Source organism: Macrotis lagotis, chromosome 1, assembly GCF_037893015.1.
Source record: "Macrotis lagotis isolate mMagLag1 chromosome 1, bilby.v1.9.chrom.fasta, whole genome shotgun sequence".
Lineage (NCBI taxonomy): Eukaryota > Metazoa > Chordata > Mammalia > Peramelemorphia > Peramelidae > Macrotis > Macrotis lagotis.
Window position 1 is genome coordinate 575475477 of NC_133658.1, and position 23710 is coordinate 575499186.

Genomic DNA, 23710 nt, shown 5'->3' on the forward strand with positions numbered 1-23710 from the left:
TTTGCTCTAAAATCAACTGTTCATGACTACCCTTGTGTACAATTTAAGAAAGTCAATCATTTTCAAGCTTCCTCATTTCCAGACTAAAGCGTTCCGAGTCCTTTATCCTCAAAGAGAAGTCCTATCACCCACCTGATGGGTATGGTGGCTTCTTCAGCTCTACTACATTTTTTTCTTTCAGTTTGGCAACCGCAATTGCCAAAAATGTAGTTATGGGACGCCAAATTGAAAGAAAAAAATTTAATCTCATTTTTTCAAATAAAGGAAACTGAGAAAGAGGAAGAGTAAAAAAGAAGAAAAAAGGGAAAGAAAAAAACAGCCGGTTTCTTGGTCACGACCGCACCCAGCAATCCGGAAGCTCCGGGAGTTGCTGCTTTTCCACGGCAAACGCTTAGGAATCGGGGTCCGCGCCAGGGGGCCGCACTGCGGCTCGGGCCGCGTCCTCACGAGCTCCCGGGGCGCCGCCCCCACTGCGGAGGGGCGCAGAGGGGGAGGGGAGCCAGGCGCGGCCCCGGCCCACGCGGCTTCCCCGCCGCTCCTCGGGCCGCGGCGGCGCAGGCGGGGGCACCGGGGGTGCGGGGCGGCCGAGGAACAAGGCGGAGCCCGGCCCTCCCCGCCCCACTCACAGCGCACGGTGTGGAAGGCGCTGCGCGGATGCTTCTCGAAGCTCTCCCCCAGCCTCAGCACCCGCTCCCGGCTGTCAAAGTAGGGCGCCCCGGCCGGCGCGTTCATCCCGCTCCGCCGCAGCCCGAGGCGCAGCCCGAGCCCGACCTTCTCTGGCCGCCGGGTCCCGGCGGGCCGCGGGGCGGGGCCCCAACGGACCAATGGGGAGCCTCGGAGGCGCTGATTGGCCGTCGCTCGACAACCGGGGAAGAGCGGGGGCGTGGCCCGGGGAGCTTTGTCAAAGGGTCCTCGAGAGCCCGCTGCGCTGCGCAGGCGCCGTGGGCCGGGGAGCCTCGGGGCGGAGGAACTCGTCCTCTGGCCAATGGTTCTGGCACCCTGACGTGAGAGACCGCGGTCGCCGCCGCAGGTGGTCGTCTCTTGGGGAAGTCCCTCGCGGGGGCGAGGTAAAGACTGCAGCAGTTCTAATGCGCGTGTACGTGGCGGGGAGCGGGGGGAGGGAGGGGGAACGGAGGCGGCGGGGAGGCGGGGCGCGGAGGGGTCCCGAGAACTGCGAGACGGAGCCGTTGGCGGAAGGATTCTCGGCCACTTCCGGCACGTGGCGTCGCGTCGGAGCGGAAGCACCTGAGAGCCTCCGCGCGCCGGGGTCGGAGGCCCGCAGAGAGCGCCCCGGAGCGGCCCCTTGTCGGCCTGACAGCCGGGCCCGGGCAGCGCAACGCTGCCGCCCTCGCCACAGCGGCCCTGTGGAGCCCAGCCCCCGGGGCAGACGCGGAGCCGAGGCGCCTCGGGGACCCGGGCCCCGCGGCTCTGGGTGCTGAGCCCGGCCGCGAGCAACCAGCCGGCCGCTGGTTAAATCCTCGTCTCCCGGGATCTGCCACTTAGCCTCGCGCAGCCTCAGTTTCCTCACCTGTAAAATAGGTTTGATGATAACCCAGCCCATCAGAATTGGGGTGATAAAATGGAATTTCTGTAAAGCCCCTTGCAAACTTGAGAGCGTGCTAGCGTGGCTTCACAGAATAAGGCCACTCTAATTACATGGGGCCGCAGCAGCGCTTTTGTTTCCACAAAAGATAAAGGCACGCGCCTGAAAAAGTAATATTGGATGCTAAGCAATGATGGTGAAGTTCTTTGATCTTCAACAAAACAATAATATAATCCTTAGAGACAGATTTGCACCTCTTGAAATTTTTGTGACATCCAGTTGTGCCAATGAGGCCTTTTTTATTGATAATAATGATAACTCCTTTGGAAGCAGGTATATGGGAAGAACACTAAACATGGGACAAGGGGACGCTTAATTCTAGATCTAGCTACAGATAATTAGTAAAGTGATTTATTGGGTAATTCTTTTACTTTCTCTAGAAAACTTGTTCACAAAAATGAATAGGGGTGGCACAGTGGAATCAGAAGGACCTGAGTTCAAATTCGGACTCAGACATTTAATAATTACCCAGCTGTGTAGCCTTGGTCAAGCCACTTAACCCCATTGCCTTGTACTTTGACCCTAATCAAATCACTTAACCACTTTGTATCTTAGTTTTGTTATCTATAAAATAGCATCTTAACTCCCTAGGTGGTTGTGAGGATAGTATGAGATAATTTTTGTAAAGTTCTTTGGAACCATTAAAAGCCACATGTAAATGTTAGTATTTATTGTGTCCTATACCCCCAGGAAAGACCCTTATCAGCAAAATGAAAAGATTGACCTAATTTAGTTAGCTATTTAGGCCAGAACTGATTAGAAACAGTAAATTAGAGGAGGTGCTCTGACAAAAGTACAAATTAGCTATGAGAAAAAATATAATACAAAAGCTATATGTTAAAATAAGTTTGAGATACTTTAAAGGTGATCTGGAAGATGCACTGACATAGCATACTTCATTTCCCATTTTTAATGTTAGGAAATGAAGTGTTCTAGTAAATAATAGTTACACCTGTAGCATAGTGGAAGTGGACATGGGAAAACTGCAGATGTTGTAAGCTACCTAAAATGGGGAAAACTTTGTATCTTACCCAGCAGTCATATCCCTTTAGGTGTTAATAATTGATGACAAGGAGGAATTTTTTTTAAACTATTCAAACTGTAATGTCAGGTACAAAATATTAATAATACATTTTATCATTTAAATTTAAATAATACATTTTATCATTAAAATTCTTACCCAGATTCATTTAAGAAAAAAGTCCTGGGACTTTTTCCATTTCTGTTGACCTATGTGATGAGAGATAATTTAACATCCTGATAGTGAGGATATCATTGTGTTGGAGAAAATGGAATCACATGAAACCTTTTATTTTATATGATTATGTCAACTGCATTCTTTCAGGACTTTGTTTTTGTAACTGTGTTGCTTCCATGAACACTGGTATTGTCAGATTTTAATAAAATATAAGGTGCTTTGCCTAATAATTTAACTATGAACTTCAAATTGTAAGATCTATAATGGACTATAACATGGATTCTGACCTTATGTTTCTAGTTGGTCCAAACATAGCTAGTTATTTTAGATTATCTGTGCAAAGAAAAAGGATGAAAGCAGGACGTTTAAATGAATTGCAATAACATGTAGAGATGGTAGATTGTATTAAATTAAACCAAGTTAAATTTTGATTTTTATATCACTAAATTGCCATGAGCTGTTATAAAAATATAATTCTTATCATTGTAATTCTATATTATATAATTTTATATGGGGAAAGGGAGGAAGGGAACAAACACTATGGGCCAGGCACTGTACAAAGTGCTTAACAAATATCTCTTTTAATCTTATCTAAATTCTGGTCAGCACTACTTAGTAATGTTTTCTCTCACAAAACCTTTAATAAAGATGTTTACATGTGCATTTAGTAAGAAGTAGCTTTTATTTTTGATGAGACAATATTCAAAAGAAAGGTTTTTCCTTAGATTTACATACAGTATTCAAAAGAAAGGTTTTTTCCCTGTAGATTGTTTTTTTTTTAGTTTCACCTGAGAGCTCTGTCATGGATTTTATTTGCCATAGCTAGTTGAAATCAGTGTTTAGGGGGCGGCTAGTTGGCGCAGTGGATAGAGCACCAGCCTTGGAGTCAGGAGTACCTGAGTTCAAATTCAGACTCAGACACTTATTAATTACCCAGCTGTGTGGCCTTGGGCAAGCCACTTAACCCCATTGCCTTGAAAAATCTAAAAAAAAAAAAAAGAAAGAAATCAGTGTTTGTTGAATCATTAGGAAGTGAAGCATTCCCAATTCAGCAGACTGTATGCATTAGAATAAATTATCATCATCATAAACAACTGAACATATGTTTTACAGAATTAGCATATATTAAAGCATCATAAACATAGAAGCTTAAAGGGTACTTAAAAGCTAATTTAGTCCATTTTTTTTTATTTTTTTATGGACTAGGAAAGTAAGGCCTCTCTGAGGTAAAGCAACTTGCTTTTACCCTTTCTTCCTTTCCCCCCTAACCCATCATGAGAGGTAGCTAGGGGCCAAGATGGAATTAGAACCCAGGTCCTCTGACTTCAGGCACTTTTCCCATTTATAGGGTCTTTTTTGACAGCATAAATTCTTTTATTCATTTAAAATGTCTTCTCTGATTGAAGGCTTTTCCATTTTCATTATAAGGTTTTTTCCTGTATGAATTCTCTAATGAAGAGTAAGATTTCAATTCTTGTTAAGGCTTTCCCACATTTGCTCCATACCTAAAGCTTGTTTTCTATATGAATTCTTTGATGTCCCATGGGAGGACCTTTCCAAAAATTAAGTGATACAGGGAATATGAGAGATTGGAAATATGAAGACTTTATTCAGAAAATCAAGGTGAACATACGGTTTCCCTCTTTTGATTTTAATTACAGCTGTATCTACTCTGAAAGTGTCCAGAGGAACTATATGCAATACTTGCTAAGCCATGTAGTTAGTGACCATTGCCTGAACCTGACCAGATGAGTTACCTTATTCTTAATACCCAAGATGCCAAACCACTCACTCACCTGACAACTCTGGTTGCCCATTAACCAATTAGTGAACATTTGAACAATTACATGTGATCTATATCATTCGAGTATATAACTAAAGCTAGTAAAAAAAATACTGCCCTAGATGACTGAGCCAGCAATGCTAAAAGTTTCACATACTTTCTGATTTGCAGGATCTTTATTTTTTAATATAAATATTTCATTTGTTTTCTAGTTATATACAGTAGTTGTTTCAACCAGTCATTTTTTTTGCAAAGTTTTTGAATTTTACAATTTTGCCCCCTCTCCCTTCCTCCCCCAATAGAAGATATTCTGATAGTCTTTACATTTGTTTCCATAATATTGCAGGGATTTTAATAGGGGATTCCCCTTACTATTGGAAACTTGAACTCGAGTTAGTCTTCATCACCTTAAATAAACCTCTTTATGCTAGCACATCGTGGTTCTTGTCCAGATACTCCTTCAAGTTCAAACCTTTAACTCTATTCTTTTATTAAAGATTTTATTTGAGTTTTACAATTTACCCCCCCCCCCAGTCTTACTTCCCTCTCCCCACCCCACGGAAAGCAATCTGTCAGTCTTTACTTTGTTTCCATGTTGTACATTGATCCAAATTGAGTGTGATGAGAGAGTAATCATATCCTTAAGGAAGAAACAAAAAGTATAAGAGATAACAAGATCAGACAATAAGATATCTGGGTTTTTTTCCCCTAAATTAAAAGGAATAGTCCTTGAACTTTGTTCAAACTCCACAGCTCTTTATTTGGTTACAGATGCTATTCTCCATTGCAGACAGCCCAAAATTGTCCCTGGTTGTTGCACTGATGGAAGGAGCAAGTCCATCAAGGTCAAACCTTTAACACTTGATCAAAGAGATAACAGAACTAGAGGGTGATTGAGCTCTGACTCCAGATCTGGTACTTTTTCTACGATAACAGCCTACATAAGGATTTAAAAAAATTTTTAACTGTTGATGTTAAAAATGCAAAATGCTATTAAACACCTATTATTCCTGTTTAAAATGATTTAATAAGGGGCAGCTAGGTGGCGCAGTGGATAGAGCACCGGCCCTGGAGTCAAGAGTACCTGAGTTCAAATCCGCCTCAGACACTTAATAATTACCTAGTTGTGTGGCCTTGGGCAAGCCACTTAACCCTATTTATTGCCTTGCCAAAAAAAAAACCCTAAAAAAATAATAAAATGATTTAATAATATGATAGATCTCATGACTGAAATGTAATGTTTTATATATATATATATATATATATATATATATATATATATATATATATATACTTGTTTTTATTAAAAGATAACCAGTGAGAAATGGAATCAAATATTGTGGATCCAAGGATATTGTCTCTAGCTGCTGAAGTTACAGAAAGCCCTGAACAAAATGTTCCTATTATAATGTTGAGATTAAAAGGTAAGGAATCTTTTCTATGGTCCTTTACAACATATATTGGAATAGTGAAACCATAGGATCAACTTTCAAAGTTATTTTAGAAAATTGAATTCTAATCTAATTCTGTGTAGCTTACACTGACAGTTGTTCTGGAGCATGTTTGTATTTTCTTTAAAAAACTGAATGGTTGAATAAAGTGCCAAACTCATTTTCTTTGAATCCTTATAATGTAGTTCTATCAAAATAGGATTCAACATTGAATATCTTTGAATAACTTAAAATGCTTTCCAATATTTTTTAAATTTATTACTGTATAGTTTTTTTAAAGCTATGGTAATTGTGATGGAAATAATTATAGCTTTGTTTTCTTTTGTCCCAGAAATTTTAAACAGTGCCCCTTTGGGAAGCCTAGAATTAAAGAAAATTAAGCAGGACATATATTGCTATGATCTCATTCAGTATTGCCTCTTGGTCCTTAGAAAAGATCTCATCAAAATCCAAGGTGGTTGGATGACTATTTCCCAACTTGCGCAGATATTAAGGTAAAGGTGAAGAAATGACTCATCTTAATTACTCTTCTTATTCCCCTTTTCATTCTGTATCTTCTTATAAGAAAAACCTTCATTCTAATTGTATATTGGTTAACAGGAAATTGTTTGTACTTTTGTGATTTTCCCTGTTTTCTTACTCATAAATGAGTGAAAGATTAATAATTTAGTATTGCTTATAATAATCAGTATTGCTTATAAAAACCTTAGGAAATCAGAAATCTAGCTTTCTTCCATTCCAACTAAAATAGGATGAACTGTTAAATAAGTAACTTACCATGCTGAGTCTAACGTTTTGTTATATTTAACATCTATTCTTCTTAGTAGGTTGAAGATTTACATTATAGGAATATCAGGGGTGGCTAGGTGGCGCAGTGGATAAAGCATCAGCCTTGGAGTCAGGAGTACCTGGGTTCAAATCCAGTCTCAGACACTTAATAATTACCTAGCGTGTGGCCCTGGGCAAGCTACTTAACCTCATTTGCCCTGCAAAAACCTAAAAAAAAAATAGGAATATCAAAAATTCTAGTTTCTAGTTTTTTCTTGTTGGCAAAATGCCAGCTGGCAAAGGGCTGTGATTTTTTGTTTATTAAGTTGATTTGGAAATCTGTAGCAGGAAGCCCATTTGTTGAAAGAGGTTTACAATAGAAGAGCCTGCCAACAAGTTTGTTATATTTATTTTGTTTTCATGAGTTGACTTTTGTAGTTTTTTTTTGCAAGGCAAATGGGGTTAAGTGACTTGCCCAAGGCCACATAGCTAGGTAAGTGTCTGAGGTTGCATTTGAACTCAGGTCCTTCTGACTCCAGGGCCAGTACTCTATCTATTGCACCACCTAGCCACCCTGAGTTGACTCTTACTAGAAAAGGAATTTCATATCTTGCATGTGCATCTTCAGTATTTAAATGGGACTCCAAAGGAATAAAATTGATTTTTATCTTCCCCCTCTATTTTTTAAAACAATTATCACGATTCATTTATTCATATTGTCCATAAAAGTAGTTGCTATTATATTAATGGTGTCATTGCTAGCAACATCTTTAAAAATACTCTTTAGGAGATCTCTTTTGGGGGGTGTTGATTTTTTTCTTAAATTTTTTGAGTTTCTGCTATATCTAAAGTACTATGCTAGGCAAATTGGAAGGATAAAGGAAAAATAAGTTTTAATTCAGGACCAGATAGAACATTTAGTATTATCAGCTTGCTAATCTTGCCTTCAAATGGCTTTTGGCTCTTTATAGAAATAAAATCTACCTTCAGAAGTAAAAGATTTGTTACAAGTAAGGTTCTTTTAGAAGAATGAGATAAAGTTGTTTAAGCAGTGGGAGAATCATTAGAATGAACATATATAGCCTAAGAGGGCAAAACTCATTTGAATTTATTTAAAATATAATTAGATTCATAGGCCCATCTTGTATGAGAAACAAGGTTTTATTTGCATGGAATAGAGATACATTATGGAAACTAGGGGAATAAATAGGGGTTTTTTTAGATTTTTCAAGGCAATGAGGTTAAGTGGCTTCCCCAAGGCCACATGGCTAGGTAATTATTAAGTGTCTGAGGTCAGATTTGGTAGTCAGGTACTCCTGACTCCAAGGCCGGTGCTCTATTCACTGCGCCACCTAGCCGCCCTGGCAATAAATCCTTTTTTTCTTTTTTGTGAGGAGAGGCAAGGGTTGAATATGAAAAAATAATTGATCTTTCTAAAATCATGAAAAATAGTATTTTACCAAAAGCCTTTGATCAGCCACATCACAACAACCAGATAACATGTCAGAAAAACATTGACTTCTTTTCTGCTTGAATTTCTTTAAAGTGTTAACAACTTTTCCAGATTTGGTTGGTCTGTAGGACTTCTCCACCCCACAAATTCTATTTCTTTATGGTGTAATGAAGTAGAACTGTTTTATGGGAGGAAATCTTTAGCACTTTTGGATGTTCTTGGTTAATAGATAATTTCTCCTTTATTTATGATAAAATGTATTTCTAGAATTCTCTAGACCAATTTTTGTTCCCCTTCCAAAAATACATTGTGAGAATTGTGTCTATCACCCATGCTTCTTCTAAGCCTTTAAAATTTGCCTTTTCCAAACTTAAGATGTATATCACTTATGTCTCGTTTCTCCTCTCTCACAAACTTTATTTAGGGAATAGTTGTGAGTCTATACATTTAAGACAATAGGTTTTATGACTGGCCCTTTCATTGGATTTTTGTCCATGAACTTTTGTTTCTTGAACATCTGGGTGTCTCAGATCCAGCTGGATAGATATGTTTAGACAAGTGCCTTCTTCTTTCATCCTTTTTAGTTTAAAGCCCTTTTGATTAGATATATAGGCCATCCAGAATATATATATTTTATTAACAGCATTTGCTAAGTATAATCAATTTCTAATCCAGAGTTTGTCATTTCTATATTTTAAGCCATGGTCCAAATCCAAATCCCATACCCTAAGGAAATTTTGCATCCTAAGGTAATTTTCTTTATGTTCTTTGTCTTCAAAAGCCAAAACAGAGAGTAACACATTACCCCCATCATATTTGTTTTATTTGATCAAGACTTCATAATTGGCAATAATACCTCTAAAGTTCTTGAATGGCAAGAACTCTTTTGTCTTTGTCTTTCTATTATGAGTGTCCAAATGAGACCACTGAGGCCTACCTTAGCAAGTAATGGGTTCTCCCTCTTTGGAAGTTGTAGCATTCATCTCATCTTCCCTATCATCTCCACTCTGTCACTTAAAATCTCTTCCTCTGCTTTCCTGTTCCCTACAAACACTTCCATATTTTTCCTATCCTCAAAAAAACCTGCCCTTGATCCATCCATTCCTGGTAGCTACCACCCTATATCTCTTGGAAAAACTATTCACCATATGTACCTTCATTTTACTCTCATTTCCTTCTTAACCATCTGCAGTTTGGCTTCTGACCTCATTATTCAATTAAAATTGCTTTTTCCAAAGTTACCAGTGATCTTTTAATTCTAAATGTAATGGCCATTTTTCAGTCTCAGACTTTTTGATCTCTGGCACCTTTGATACAGTCAGCCATCCTCTTCTTGAGAACTTTTTCTTTTTAAATTTTTGTGACATTAATCTTTCCTGGTTCTCCTCCTATCTGACTGCTTTTTCTCATTCTTCATTGTTGGATCTTCATCTGAGTCCTGCCCACTAACGCTGTGTATTCCCCAAGACCCTATCCTGGTCCATCTTCTCCCTCTATACTATTTCACCTTATGATCTCATCAACTTTTATGGATTGAATTTTCATTTTTATTGCGATGATTCTCAGATTTATTTGTCCAGAATTTTTAACTATCCACTGGACACCTCTAAATGAATATCCTGAAGCCATCTTACTATATCCATAGCTGAACTTTTTACCTTCCCCCAAAACTTTCCCTTTTCATTAATTCCTAATTACCGTAGAGGACAATACTATCTTTCCAGTCACCTAGGCTCACAATGTAGGTGTTTCCCTCAACTTTTCACCCTTAGCACCCCTTATCCAATATATATCAAGTCCCATCTATTTTAACTTTGTAACATCTCTCATATATTTCCTTTTGTTTTCTGACACTACCACCACCCTTCACTTATCACCTCACCTGGACTATTACAATAGATAAACTCTTACTGTTCTCCCTGCCTCAAGTCTCTCTCTGCTCCATTTCATCCTCCATAACTGTCATATTGATCATCTTAAAGCTTAAGCCTGATCATGTCCCCATCCCAATTCAATAAATTTCAGGTTCCCTGTTAGCTCTATAATCAAATATAATCAAATCCATTGTATTGATTTTAAAGCCTTTCAAAACTTGGCCCCTTCCAACCTTTTCAGCCTTCTGATACCTTCTCCCCTTCCACTCCCCAGCCACAAGTTTGTTATGTGATCTAATGGCAATAACTTCTTTGCTGCTTCTCTGATTAGACATTCTATCTTCAGACTTGAATATTTTCACTTGCTATACTTTTTGCCAGGAACTCTCTCCCTCCTCATCTCTGCCTTCTATGTTCTCTAGCTTCCTTCAAGTCTCAGTTAAATTCTTACCTTCTACAGTTCTCAGGTCTCTTTAATCCTGATACCCTCCCTCTACAGATTATTTCTGTGTGTGTGTGTGTGTGTGTGTGTGTGTGTGTGTGTGTGTGTCTATGTGTGTGTCTATGTGTCTATGTCTCTTTGCCTTCCACTTGTTTTCCTATCATTTTTCCAATTAGACTATGAACTCCTTTAAGAGGAAAGACTATCTTTTGCCTTTCTCTATTTCTCCTAGTATCTGGCACATAGTAGACACTTGTTCTGAAATGTATTTATGGTCAGATGTACATTGGACTAAATTGTTCCCATTTCATGATTACAAATATTTAAGGAATCGTTTCTTTAAAATGTGTTAAAAGCAGAGCTCTTATTTTATGTCACTTTCCCTTCAGACAAATGAAGGAATGAAAGCAGAAATTTTGGAGGTACAAACACTAAAAAACATTGGTAGCCTAGTTGGAATTAGAATTCTTTATTTTCCTGATTTCCCTTTGAGTTTAACTTCATTGTATTTTTGAGATTTTTTTTTAAGAAGAAATGATAGACACAGATATCATGTAGGATATATTTCCATTTTTGAGTGACCAAGAAGTGCTTCTCTTGTGTGTTTCTTCAAGTCAACTAAACTTTATATGATTGCTAGTACTCAGAATATCTGATATCTAAGGGCTAGATTTAATTATTGTAGGATCCATAGTCCATTTATTTTTTTCCTAGGTAAGTTTACTTTTCCTGAAAGTTCCATTCTGTTGCTGAGTAACTGATGCTGAGTAAAGTGAACAAAACCAGGAGAAAATTATACACATTAACAGCAACATTGTGAGATGGATCAGCTGTGACAGATGGAAACTCTTTTCAGTAGTCAGTGATCAAAGTCAACCTTGAGGGATCTGTTACATCTACATCCAGAAACAAAAAAAAAACAAAAAAAAACTGGAATCTGAATGCAGAGCAAAGTATATATTACATTCACTTTTTAAAAATTTATTTTGTTTTTCTTTCTTTCTTATGTTTTTTTCCCCTTAGTTCTAATCCTCTTTCACAACATGAAATGTGTGAAATATAGAAATATGTTAAACACAATTGTACATTTACAGCTTTTACCAGATTGTTTGCTGCTATATGGAGGGGAGGAGGGAAGAGAGGGTGATAGAAAAACGTGAAACTCATAAACTTATAAATGGATGAATATTGAAAAACTACCTTTGCATGCTATTGGAAAAAAATTAAAATTAAAATAGAAAAAAAGAAAGTTGTAAGACTGACTTTGAAGGAAGAATACTTTTTCTATTGGGCAGAGTAGTGGTAGAAAAAGGATGTTAAGAATTGGGGCTAAAAAAATTCTGGTTTTTATGACAGCTTAAATGTTCAACAAACATTTTTAATAAATGCAAACCAAATCACACACACACACACACACACAAAAAAAAAAAACTATGTTCTTTTTTTTAGCCAATGCTGTGTGGGCTTAGAGCCAAGAGAAGATGCAGAAGAATTTTACAATAAATTTCTTCCTTCCGTTGCAGAAAATTTCCTGATTTTAGGGAGACGATTGCAAAAGTGTTATATCACTGCAGTTGAGGTATGTGCATATATATTCAATCCTTTGAAGACATTTCTGCTATTTGATATTTGATGGAAAATAAGAATAAACATAAAGCAGCAGCTTGTAACATTTTTTGGTTGCAACCAAAGAGAAGAAGATAGAAGAAAAAGATGATAAAAACTTTGTAGCTATCAGAATCAGTGAATGGCTTTGAGTTTGCAGCATATGATGCTTACTTGAAGGAGCTTAAGAAAAGCCTGAAGAAGAGAGATTCTGGAGGACATAGCTTCAAGTATTAAAAGGACTGTAATGTGGGACCAGATTTGTTCTGCTTATCTCCAGATAGCAGAGACATAAAAAGTTGTAAATTGGTAGAAGCAGAGACATAAAAAAGTTGTAAATAGGTAGAAGCAGAGACATAAAAAGTTGTAAATACCTAGAGAACTATGCAGAAATAGAAAATCCTTTCTCTTTGAGTGGTAGTCTCCTCATTGGAGCTCTTCAAACAAAGTTTTAGTAGACCATTTATTGGGAATATTGAAGATGGGATTTTTGCCCAGATATAGGTCAAATTGGAGAGGCTTTTCTAATTTCTAATTTCTTTTCATTTCTCCCATCTTTAAGGTCAAAATACTATTAAAAAGCAATCTCTCCTTTTCTGGTATAATGGAAAGATTATGAGATTTGGAGTCAGAGAACCTGGGTTCAAATAGCTATTGTTGTCCCCTCCAACTCTGAAATTCTGTGTTTCCTCAGTAGCAGATATTTGAGTGCCATCCTTATCCACAGGACACCTTGATAATCAAAAACCAGTAAATCTCATTTACAGGAATATATTCCCAGACTCTGTTTGTAGATAGTACTCTGGGAAATGCTGTAAAAGATAGCTACTTTGCAGGGAACATTATAGGATTGGGTTCTTGTCTAGGTGCAAGTTGGAGTAGTTGGTTAGTTTAGAGATAATGTGGCAGAATGGAAAGAATACTGACTCTGGGTTTAGGATTTGAATCTAAATCTTACCATACCTACTGCCCATGTGACCTTGGGCAAGTCTCTTAACATATCTGAACCTCAGATTAGGAAGTTGGACTCTGGAGGCCCTTCCAGCTTTACAGATGTTAAGATTTATGATCCTTTGTAATACTTTCAGTTTTGAGGTTCTTTGATTTAAAACCTTGTATTTTTCTGGCATTAGAAAGTTTTCACATTTTATGTGCATGATTTCTTTTTATCCCTTTAGCTATTATATACTGTGTAGGTGGAATTAGTCCTATTTTATAAAAGAAAAAGAAGCTAAGGCTCAAAAGTTGGGTTGCTTAAAGTCACATAATTAATAAATGTTATCGCTTGGAATAGAACTTATATTCTCCGACTCCTAGGTAGAGCTTTATTAAAATTGCTCTGTTTTCTTTGCATTGAGGATGAAGAAAAAGATGAATTCTTGTGGCATTTCCAGAGTGTTATAGACTCTTTGTGCTGGCTACTAGGAGGGCATATTCAGCTCACTAAATATGGTAAGAAGATTAGTCAATTAAGTACAGAACAAAGTAACAATTAAAGGATCTATATAGATTTTAATTCCATTCTAAGACACATACACATAACACATCTACATCCACACACACACACACATATTTATTTGACAATTTAGCAGATACTTAGGAAAACTGCCTTGAAATAACCCCACCAAGAGAATCGTGTCTGTGTGGATTATTTTAGTGTTCATTTTTATTTATAGAATGAATAAATTAAAGATGGTACTAAAATGAAATTTCTTTGTGTCTATATTTTAGTCAAAATTGAAGCATTTATTAAGTGCTTATTATATGCCAAGCACTGTCCTAAATACTGGGGAGAAAAGAAAGGCAAAAACAGTCCCTGCCCTCAAGGAGTTAACATTTAATAGCCCATTCAGAAATGCTAATTGAGAATGGTCTCAGCTTTAGAAATTGGCTTGTCTTATCTTTATCCTTTGATTCTAGCAGACTAAACGTTAGTTTTAGAACTGAGACATAAAAAGAGTTTGGAATACTTGAGTAGTAATACATAATGTACCCAACATGGAAGAGCTGAGGTAGACTAAATGAGACAGAATTTAAAAGTAGAAATTTGTTTTTGCCCCAATCCTTATAAGCATAAAGTGCCCTCTGGCTTGCTCCAAATCTCTATGATGGTGTGTCTGACCTAGGTTGACCTCCATATGAAATATTTTCTGCTGAAGTTTCCCTTTTCTCCTCTACCTACAATATAAGTAATCTTGGATAAATATTTTGAGGAAAGTTATTTGTTTAATTCACAATAAAATATGAATGATAAATAGCTAGTAAGTGACGATTGAATTGGAATTGCTGCCTTAACTGTTCTGTTTGCATTTTAATTTTAAGAGAGGAACTGTTTATTCAGCTTTCTAAATGTTGCAGTTTTGAACATTTTGGGAGAAAAAGCATAGTCTGAAAAGCTGGGAAAGGAAAAAATATAGCACCTGACATTTAAACATATATTATCTTCTTTGAACCATTTAATTCCTCTGTGAGCGTTTTATTATCCTTTTTTTTATTAATAGATGAGGAAGTTTAGGAGGGAAATGAGATTATTGATGGATTTCTAGGTACCTTGCCTGCCTAAGAAAAGGTAGAGCTACTTAAATATTACTTCTTCAAGCTTCTATGAAGTGCTAATTTGTCTACTAAAGGACAAATTACTGACATCATCTTTTTATTCCCCCTCCCCCAAAAAAGTGTACCAAGTATATTTATATTTTAGAAGAGGCATATTGAACCAATTGAATCTTTAACCCACAATTTGGGACAGTTATTTTGAGACTGGGATCCTTTGTATCCTTATTCATATTATCTCTTAAAACATTTGCCTAAGTTGCCTTCTAGCGGTAAGTCTTGTCCTTGAGTAAGAAAGGGAAAGTGTTTTTTCCTTAGGAATGAGTAACCACTTTCTTTGCCTTCATCTTTGTGTAATAGCTTACCTCTTCATCCTAACCTCCCCCTCCTCAATGCTCTTGAGACTCCTCTGAGCCCAGCTTTTAAAGCACCTCTGTTCCCTTCCCAGATTCAGTTGCAACTCTGTTCTTGAGTTATCTGGACTTCACGTCTCTGCTTTCCATGTTGTAGGTTGAGGTTTGTACCTTTGTTTTAATACAAGAAATTTGAAGGAGAATTTATGCAAAAATACAGTGTGATCTTTTTTTAAGTTTTTTTTTTTTACAAGGCAATGGGGTTAAGTGGCTTGCCCAAGGCCACACAGCTAGGTAATTATTAAGTGTCTGAGACTGGATTTGAACTCTGGTCCTCCTGACTCCAGTGCCAGTGCTCTATCCACTGCGCCACCTAGCACCCCCCCCCAAAATACAGTGTGAATAGAGGACTCTGAACTGGATAGCAACTCCTTGAACCCAAGTTAACTCCAGTTATCTGGGGACTTCTTGATATTGCAAAGGCATTGTTATATACTTAAGTATGGTCTGGTTATAAAGGATTTACCCAAATGACATTTGTTGAAAGCCTCTGTCTGTATTGACCCTAGAATACCAGGAAGTTCAGAAAGAAAATCTTCCATTTCATCATTGGGGCTTCTCATACTGTTGAAAACATGATCTCTCCACTGAATAAAAACTTTTTTTCCCCCATCATGTTGCAGTTCTTACCTCTTGCTCTCATGATTTGATTTCAGTCTCCCTGTTCTACAGTCTTCCCTATGGATGCTTCCTAGCCAAAGTGTCTTCAAACCAAACTTGTCTAAGGTGAAGTGAGCCCTGATAAAGAAGGGTTTATTCCTAGTGTTTAGCATAGAACCTGGTACAAAATCGTCTCTTTAAAAATACTTACTGATTTTTAGCAGATGGAGTGTTGGATCAAAGGATCTGAGCTCAACTTTAATTTTTTATTGTTCATATTACCCAAATAATATTACTAATTTAGTGATAGTACCAATTGTTACTAAAGAGATACTTTATATATATTCAGACAAAATAACTAAAGAAAAAAGTAAAGAATATTAAGGAATGTAATTTTTTTATTAACGTAGGAAAGGAGCAAGAAGTTTGTTACTTGTTTTGAATAAAAATAGAAAGGTCAGTGGAAGAGACTAGATAAACTTGACCTAGAAACAAATGTGCACTGAAGTCTAGTGTGCTTATATCTGAGAAAAGGAACTACTGAGAACATATTTGATAAAAAAGAAATTCTGGGAAAGCTAGAAGACAGGTTGGAAAAATAGTTTTAGATTAGCATTTTATACACTGTATAAAAAAGTACAAACTAATCTTTAAAAATTAGAGAATGAAATTCATAATTACTAAATAATAATTTGAGAATGGAATCTCATAATTACCAAATTTTAGGAGGAAATTTTTGCATTCAATTCTGGAAGTCTGATATTGAGACTATACAGAATTGCCACAGTCTTGACCAGAGTGAAAGCATTTGCCAAGAATGTTATTCATTAATCAAAAATGAAAGTTGGAAGTTTGAAAATGATCAGGTACTATCTTAGTTCTGACTATAAACAATACCAAGTAGCAATTGGTAAGGTTATTTCTATGACCTGCTAGGTAGCTTTCAAGAAACCAAAGTCTTTGGGTTTTGGTTGAAGAACTGAGTAGAACAATATAATCACCCCAAATGGGATCACTAAGAGGTGAACGTGCAAGAAGTGACTAAACAACAATAGTCAGAGAAATGCTCATTAAAACAACCTTTAGACTCCCTTCCTAGCCATAAAGCTAACAAACATTCTTGGAGGAGAGCTCTAGACACACAAATGTGCCCATTAATTGCTTGGTATAGCTGTGAATTGTTCCAACCATTCTGGAAAACAATTTCTGGAATTATATAAGAAAAATAACTAATTTTTGTACCCTTAGCTCCAGAGATTCCTTTGCGAGAAAGTTACTAAAATCAAAAAAAGTCCCATTCCTAAAATTAGGAAAAAAGTTTACAGAATCATTATTTGAGATAATCAAAAATTAAACTATATTACTTCTCAGTAATTGGAAAATGGATAAACAAATTTTGGTATAAATATAATGGAATATTACTATACTCTTAAATAATGGCAGATGCAAAGAATTAAGAAAAACAGAAGACTTGTAATGAAGCAGCATAGATGAAGAGTCAAAGAAACAATATGTGTAATATCTATAATAACATATAGATAACATGAAGAGACAACAAAATTGATCAATTATAATAGTGTTGTTAGTACTATAATGCTGAACTAGTAGTTAGAGGTATTTCCACCAATAAACTAACTTTTAGAATGACCTTTGTAAGAATTTTGGTTGAATTTGTTGCTAGTAACTGCTTTGAAACAGAATATCAAATTTTTAAAAATTAAATATAAATACTGAAATAATATTAACAGTTGCTTCAGCAACAACACAGTAAATTTCCTGATATAGTAAAATGAATTATCACTCACAAGAGAACTAATAAAAATTAAATGCACACAAATGGAATTAAAGAGGGGCACAGTTAAAGAATTTTTGGAGTGAAATAATGAAGTATCAGTTTGGAAATGGCATAGGAAGTATAATATCATCAACGGAAGCTATTAAAGACAAAATAAAATGGAAAATAAAATAAATGAATGTAATTCAATTCAGGAAAAGCCCAAATGATAATTCAGCTGGAAAAGGGCTGGATAATTTCAATAAAAGTGATGGATTTGACAGATTAATCAAGAAGGAACCTCAGAATCATCATGATTTCTGGAAAACCTAAATAGAATCTGAAATGAGACTTGGTGACCAATGCTGACATTCTCTACTGCTGGACAAGCTGAGACTGGTGGGTCACCTAAATTCTGACTTGCATTAGGTCCAAAACCAATCGGATATTTTCTCTTAAGTTTAGTGTAAATGTATTTATATGAACATTTTTCTTGTTACAAGAATGGTACTTTTCTGGTCCTTCCTTGGTATATAGTTCTAGTAATGGAATTTCTAAGATAGGAAGGAAGGAAGAAGAAAGGAAGGAAGGAAAAGAATTCACACCCCTAGAAAATGAAAATAAGAATTTAACTTACATCACATTAACATTTAAAATTAAAAAAAAAAGAAAAAAGTTTTCAAGGCTACCAGAAGAAAAAAAATTCTATCACTTATCAAAAAATCAAGAGAGCCATTGAATCTCATGATATTTTTATAATTACAAGAAATGACAGAAGCAGGAATAATATATCTAAAATTTTAAAGCAAGCAGGCTTCAATTTTAGAATCATTTTCCCAGAAAATCCAAGCATTCTTTTAAAAAAATTAGGAACTTGAAATTCAAACATGTCAACATTTCCATATACAAAGACCAGAAAAAATATTGTAAATGAAACTCTGAATCTATTACACATGTTGTTTTTAAAAAAGTATTGTTTAAAATGAAAGTACCAACAATGCCCTACTTATCTGTGCTGCCTTGAACTTCCTTATTTTTTTTTAGTGGAAGAGAATCATTTGGATCAAGAACACTTTAGACAATTCATAAAAATTTTTTTAAAAGTAACTCATAATAAAATTCATTGGTTTGTGGTAATTATGAATTTTAAAACCAGAGTTTGTACAATCACTAAAACTAAAAGGATTTATATGTTTATGATTATTGAAACTGTTAGCCTTTAGAAACCTTATTGCAGGGTATAAGGAGCAGAAATATTGTATTTTGACACTGATAAAGTTTTAATGCTGAGGTCTCATTTGAAGTATGATATTTGCCTCTGTGTTCACTTCTTTTGTCTTTCCTTTTTTCTTCTATTCCTACAGTACTACAAAGTGATCATTTTTTACATTTGTTGCTAACTGATGATGTTGAAACAGGATCTGCAGCCATGACAATATTACAGAACATCTTACAAATTAAAAGGTGATTTGGTTTATTTAATATTTTTGTGAAGGAAGATGTATTTAATTTATATCAATTTTTAGGAAGCAAACTACTTTATATTCTACATGCTTGACTCTTGAGTATTAATATTTGTCATAGAAAAAATAAGAAGGCAAAATCCTAGGATGCCAAAAACTTAATGTGCTAATAGTTTTTTTTTTCCTTTTAGAGCCCAGAAGTACTATAAATCAGTACTTCCCAAAAGATCAGAACAGAAGGTGCTTCTTTTCTCTCCCCAGCATGTAGAGTTTGGTCAGGAGCACTTTGTAAAATCCTTCTTTATACGGTCCATTTAGTAAATATTTTGGGGGCTCATGAAGTGTTAAACAACACAGTATTAGTTACTGTGGAAGATAAAGAGGAAAAATAGTGATCAATAATTTGCTGGGTTGGTTGCAATTTGGTTGGAGACACTAAGCACATAAACACCAACAAACTAACAAACCATTGCATAGTGACATTTGAACATACATTATGGAATTGAAGCCAGTTAGGATGTCAGAGTTCATGATGATACTATATGTATGCTAATGGGGTATCATCAGATTGTGGTGCAGGATTAGTCACTGAAAATATTTTGGTAAATTTTCAAGCTGGATCTTGAAAGAAGTTATGAACTTGAATTGGAGGAGAAGACCTCTTATTTAGAATAAAACTTTAGAAACTGCAAGACTTGTTGGGAGACAATCATACAGAATTGCAAAAGATTAGGGATAGGAGTAGTTAGGAAAGAGTGGTGGTGGCTTTTTAAATAGTCATACCATGACTATATCAATCAGATTTGTTAAAATTTTATGGTCATTATCTGAACAGTTCATTTGGCAATTATGTACCTGTTTGGGAGCACAATTCTCCCTCACTCTTCTACCTCGTCCACAATCCCCTGGCCACCTAAGCCCCATAGGGCAGTTGGTCAGGAAGAGAACATTTCTCTTAGAATTAATGAGAATCATCTGCTTGAATACTTCCAGTCACATAAAGAACCCCCAAAACTAAGACCCTCTGGACCGTACCATCTGCCAGGTTGTTTTATTCTTCAAACCTCTAAGCACTGTCATCCAACTTACTGTTGAACTCTAGGGATACCTTCTCACTGCATCCTTAAGACATTAATCCCCCTCTAAAACTGAATTTATTTGTTTCCCCTAATTCAGGGTATGATTTCTTAAGATTAGGGACTCTCATTCTTTCTGTTTATATCCCCAGTGGATTTTGCACAGTGATAAATGCTTTTGATACTCTTGTGACACTTCTCTCTGTTCAAGACAGTGTCATAAGATAATACACAATTAACAGCTAGATGAACTGTATAAATAATTGTAGGGCTTAAAACATGTTTGGTTAACATAGTATAACTTGAACTGAGATGGCACAAAACAGTAAATAATTGCCAAATATTTGATCATCACTTAAATTTTTTCTTATCTGTACCTAAATTATAATCTCCTTGAAGGGATAGACCTTGATTTTTCATATATATATATATATATATATATATATATATATATGTATGTATGTATTTTATCATTTTTAGTGCCTCACGTAGTACTTTGTACTTAGCATCAAAAAATACTTGCTGATATGAATTGATGTAATTTTAGAGCAAAGCATTGTGTTTCAGGTTTGGTAATCTTTATTGAATCAAACTACTGTTTATTGTCAGTTGTTAGAGAAGTAGAACTTTTAGAAATTAATTTTAACATACTTTCTTCAGCCACTAATATTCTTTGGATTTCTTTTTTGTTTTATTAGTGGAGATTTGCTCACAATAAAAGAAAAAAACCCTTCATTCAATTTTAGATGAACTTATTTTTAAGTCTCTCATCTTCAACTAGTCTTTCCATTGGAAGTGTTGCCATAAAGCTGTTGTTGTTGATGGCCAAATCTCATCCAGAAATTAAGATGCTGCTAAGTAGTCGTTATACAGGTAATTTATACAATATATTTTTGTATTTGAGATTGGTAAAAACAATTATTTTACTGATGGCTACTTAAATAGAAGTGCACTTATAAAGAAAGAAAAAATTGAGTTGTACCAGTAAAATATTTCTTTGTTCCAACAGATGATCTATCTTGAATGCTTTGCTAACATGATAGTGACAAATTCTCCAATTATATCATTATTTATAAAAAGTGAGCCTCAAGTGATGTTAGAGGACTAGCCTTAGAGTCAAAAAGATCCTTCTGGGTTTAAATCTTGCTTCTAATACATGCTAGATTTATGATCCTGGGCTAGTCACTGAACCACATTGTGTTCCAGACAAATCTTTAAGACTTTAAGTGACAGAGGGAGGCAACTTATAGGCCTGTTTTTAAAAAGGAAGTATTTTTATGCCGGGAATTCTCTAGACAAATGAAATCACAAGTTGAGGTGCATGGGAGTTTTAGTAGCACTTAATTTTGTGCTAGTAACACAACAGTTCAACAAAAAATAATTGAGGTATAGTTGAGATTTTCATAGTACTTTTATTTTTTTCATTAAGTAACACCTATCTTTAAATTTTTCTTTGCCAATCTATTCCTTTCCCTGTCCCTTCCCCCCCACTCATGGAAAGACAACAGCTCTGAAAGAACACACATACTAGATCAAGAAACTAAAGAGGAAAGATTTGATAAGAGATTTTGTTCACCTTTCTCCTTGGCCTTCTTTTCATTTGTCAGTTGTGACTGGGTGTCAATTCTATTTCATCTCCAGTTCGCAGTTCAAATGAGAAAATGTATTTAATCCAATAAATTAATATTTTCAAAACTAGGGAGTTCTGGTTAATTATGAATTCTTAGATAAAACATGAATTTTTTTTATATTTAAAAAATAATTTTATTCTTGTCTTTTTCATTCGTTTCCAAATCTTCTCTTCCTTCACCCCCTCCAGAAAGCTATCCCTTGTTACAGAAAATAAGAGAAAAAATAACTTAGTAAAATTAACCAACACACTAACCAACCAAAGATTTTGAAAGAATTAGAATACAGTATTTGTATTAGAATACAAATATACTTAACTCTAAAACAGTAGTGAACATAATTTATCTTTAATGATCCAGAAGGCATTTAAGGCACCTAACATCAGCATCATTATTATGAACATCTTTTAACTTTGACTGCTACAGATATGGGGGGCAACCAGGTGATAGAGTAGATAGAGTTCCAAGTCTGGAGTCAGAAAGATCCAAGTTCAAATTTAGTAGCTGTATGATCCTGATCAAGTTACTTAATCTCCATTGCCTGGAACTGGAGAAGAAAATGACAAACCACTCTGGTATTTTTGTTAAGAAAATCCCAAAAAGGGGGTCACAAAGAATTGGACTCAATAACAATAGCTGATATGAGGTTTGAATATGCAAGGGGATTAATAGCTAAAACTTTTGGTTCTAATCATTCTGGGGAGAAAAGTGCTTGATCTATGATTGAGTTCTCAAACTACAAAATGTGAATGCTCCATGGTATTTATTATAATAAAATTTGACCGTAATAATTTTTCCTTACCTTTTTTTTGACTAATATCTAAAGAACATTAGTTGTATAACCCACTCAGAATTTTGAAATAATTAGCAATGTTAAAGACTTATCTAATAAAGAGACTCTGAGACTTAGAAAAGATTGACTAACTCAAAGGAAACCTGACTTTGCCCTGTGCATGCTACACTAGAAAGCCACATTGTTTTTCTCACCTAGGGAAAATACTAGCTTACCCTGGAACTATGTACTGAATGCCTTTTACCTTATTTCTCTTTTACTTCTTGGAGCTAGAATTAGAGAATTTACATGGGTACTTTTCTCAGTTAAGAAAACAGTCCAGTCCATACCTCTTCTCTAAAGTTTTGGATGTTGTCAGGGAGCCTGTGGATTTCTTAGAAATTGCACAGATGCTGTATTTAACTTAGTCAAACCTTTAGTACTAACCTTATTTCTGAGTATTTTCAAGCAGAGAGACATGTACCCCGTTTTTCCTCTGGGTCTCTGTCTAGTGGTTTCTCCTATTTCTGAGTTCACTGAGTCAATTACCTTGAATTTTATCAGGATAAGAATAGAAAAAAAATCTCAAGACATTAATTTTGACACTCAGAAAAGGAAAACAATGATTTTTTTTAAATTTAAAACTCAGATCTTTGATATGCTTTTCCAATAATTATCTGAAGAATAATCTGTTTTAATCTCAGAATGCCTTTGAAAATTTATTTCAAGGACTTAGAAGTATGCTAAGGAAGCAGTGGTCCGGGAAAGAAATTGACCGGGAACTGAAGCAGCTTCTCAGTCTGCTACATTCTGAAGTCAACCAGGAAGATGATCAGGTATTGCATAGTTAGTACATTGCATTTGTTAATTGACTTGACTTTTTTTACCTTCCTTTTTTCCCTTTTGATACTTTTCATAAATGTGCTGCTCTTTGAGAAATGTTATCAGTTTGGTGAAGTCTTTACCCCTCAGATTAGTATTTCCAACCCACAAAAAACATGTCATCCTATTTATAATTAACTCTAAACTGTTAGTATTTTGATTTCAAATTATTGTAGAATATTCAACTCTGTTTTTATGGTCTATAGATACTAACTGTATCTGCTGTCGGAATATAGTACTAAAATTTATTATTTTATCAGTGCCTTTTCCCCTTTCACTTCAGATAATTTCATCATCCTTTTTACCTTTCAATTTAATAGGCATTTACAAATATGCATATTAATTAAAACCTGCATTTATTACCGCTTGCAC

At 35.7% G+C, this 23710-nt stretch overlaps 1 protein-coding gene across 1 annotated transcript in view; it reads left to right on the forward strand.

Annotated features, from left to right (window-relative positions):
- Nucleotides 1-951: 951 nt before the first annotated feature.
- The window catches only part of LOC141507193 (IQ calmodulin-binding motif-containing protein 1-like), a 53825-nt gene continuing 31066 nt past the window's right edge, over nt 952-23710 (forward strand). Inside the window, 10 exon segments of the mRNA XM_074214625.1 lie at nt 952-1067; nt 5895-6008; nt 6367-6529; nt 12022-12151; nt 13536-13629; nt 18882-18981; nt 20755-20779; nt 20781-20819; nt 20821-20929; nt 23186-23292. Of these exon segments, the coding sequence (XP_074070726.1) occupies nt 5909-6008; nt 6367-6529; nt 12022-12151; nt 13536-13629; nt 18882-18981; nt 20755-20779; nt 20781-20819; nt 20821-20929; nt 23186-23292 (867 nt within the window). The 5' untranslated portion in view covers nt 952-1067; nt 5895-5908.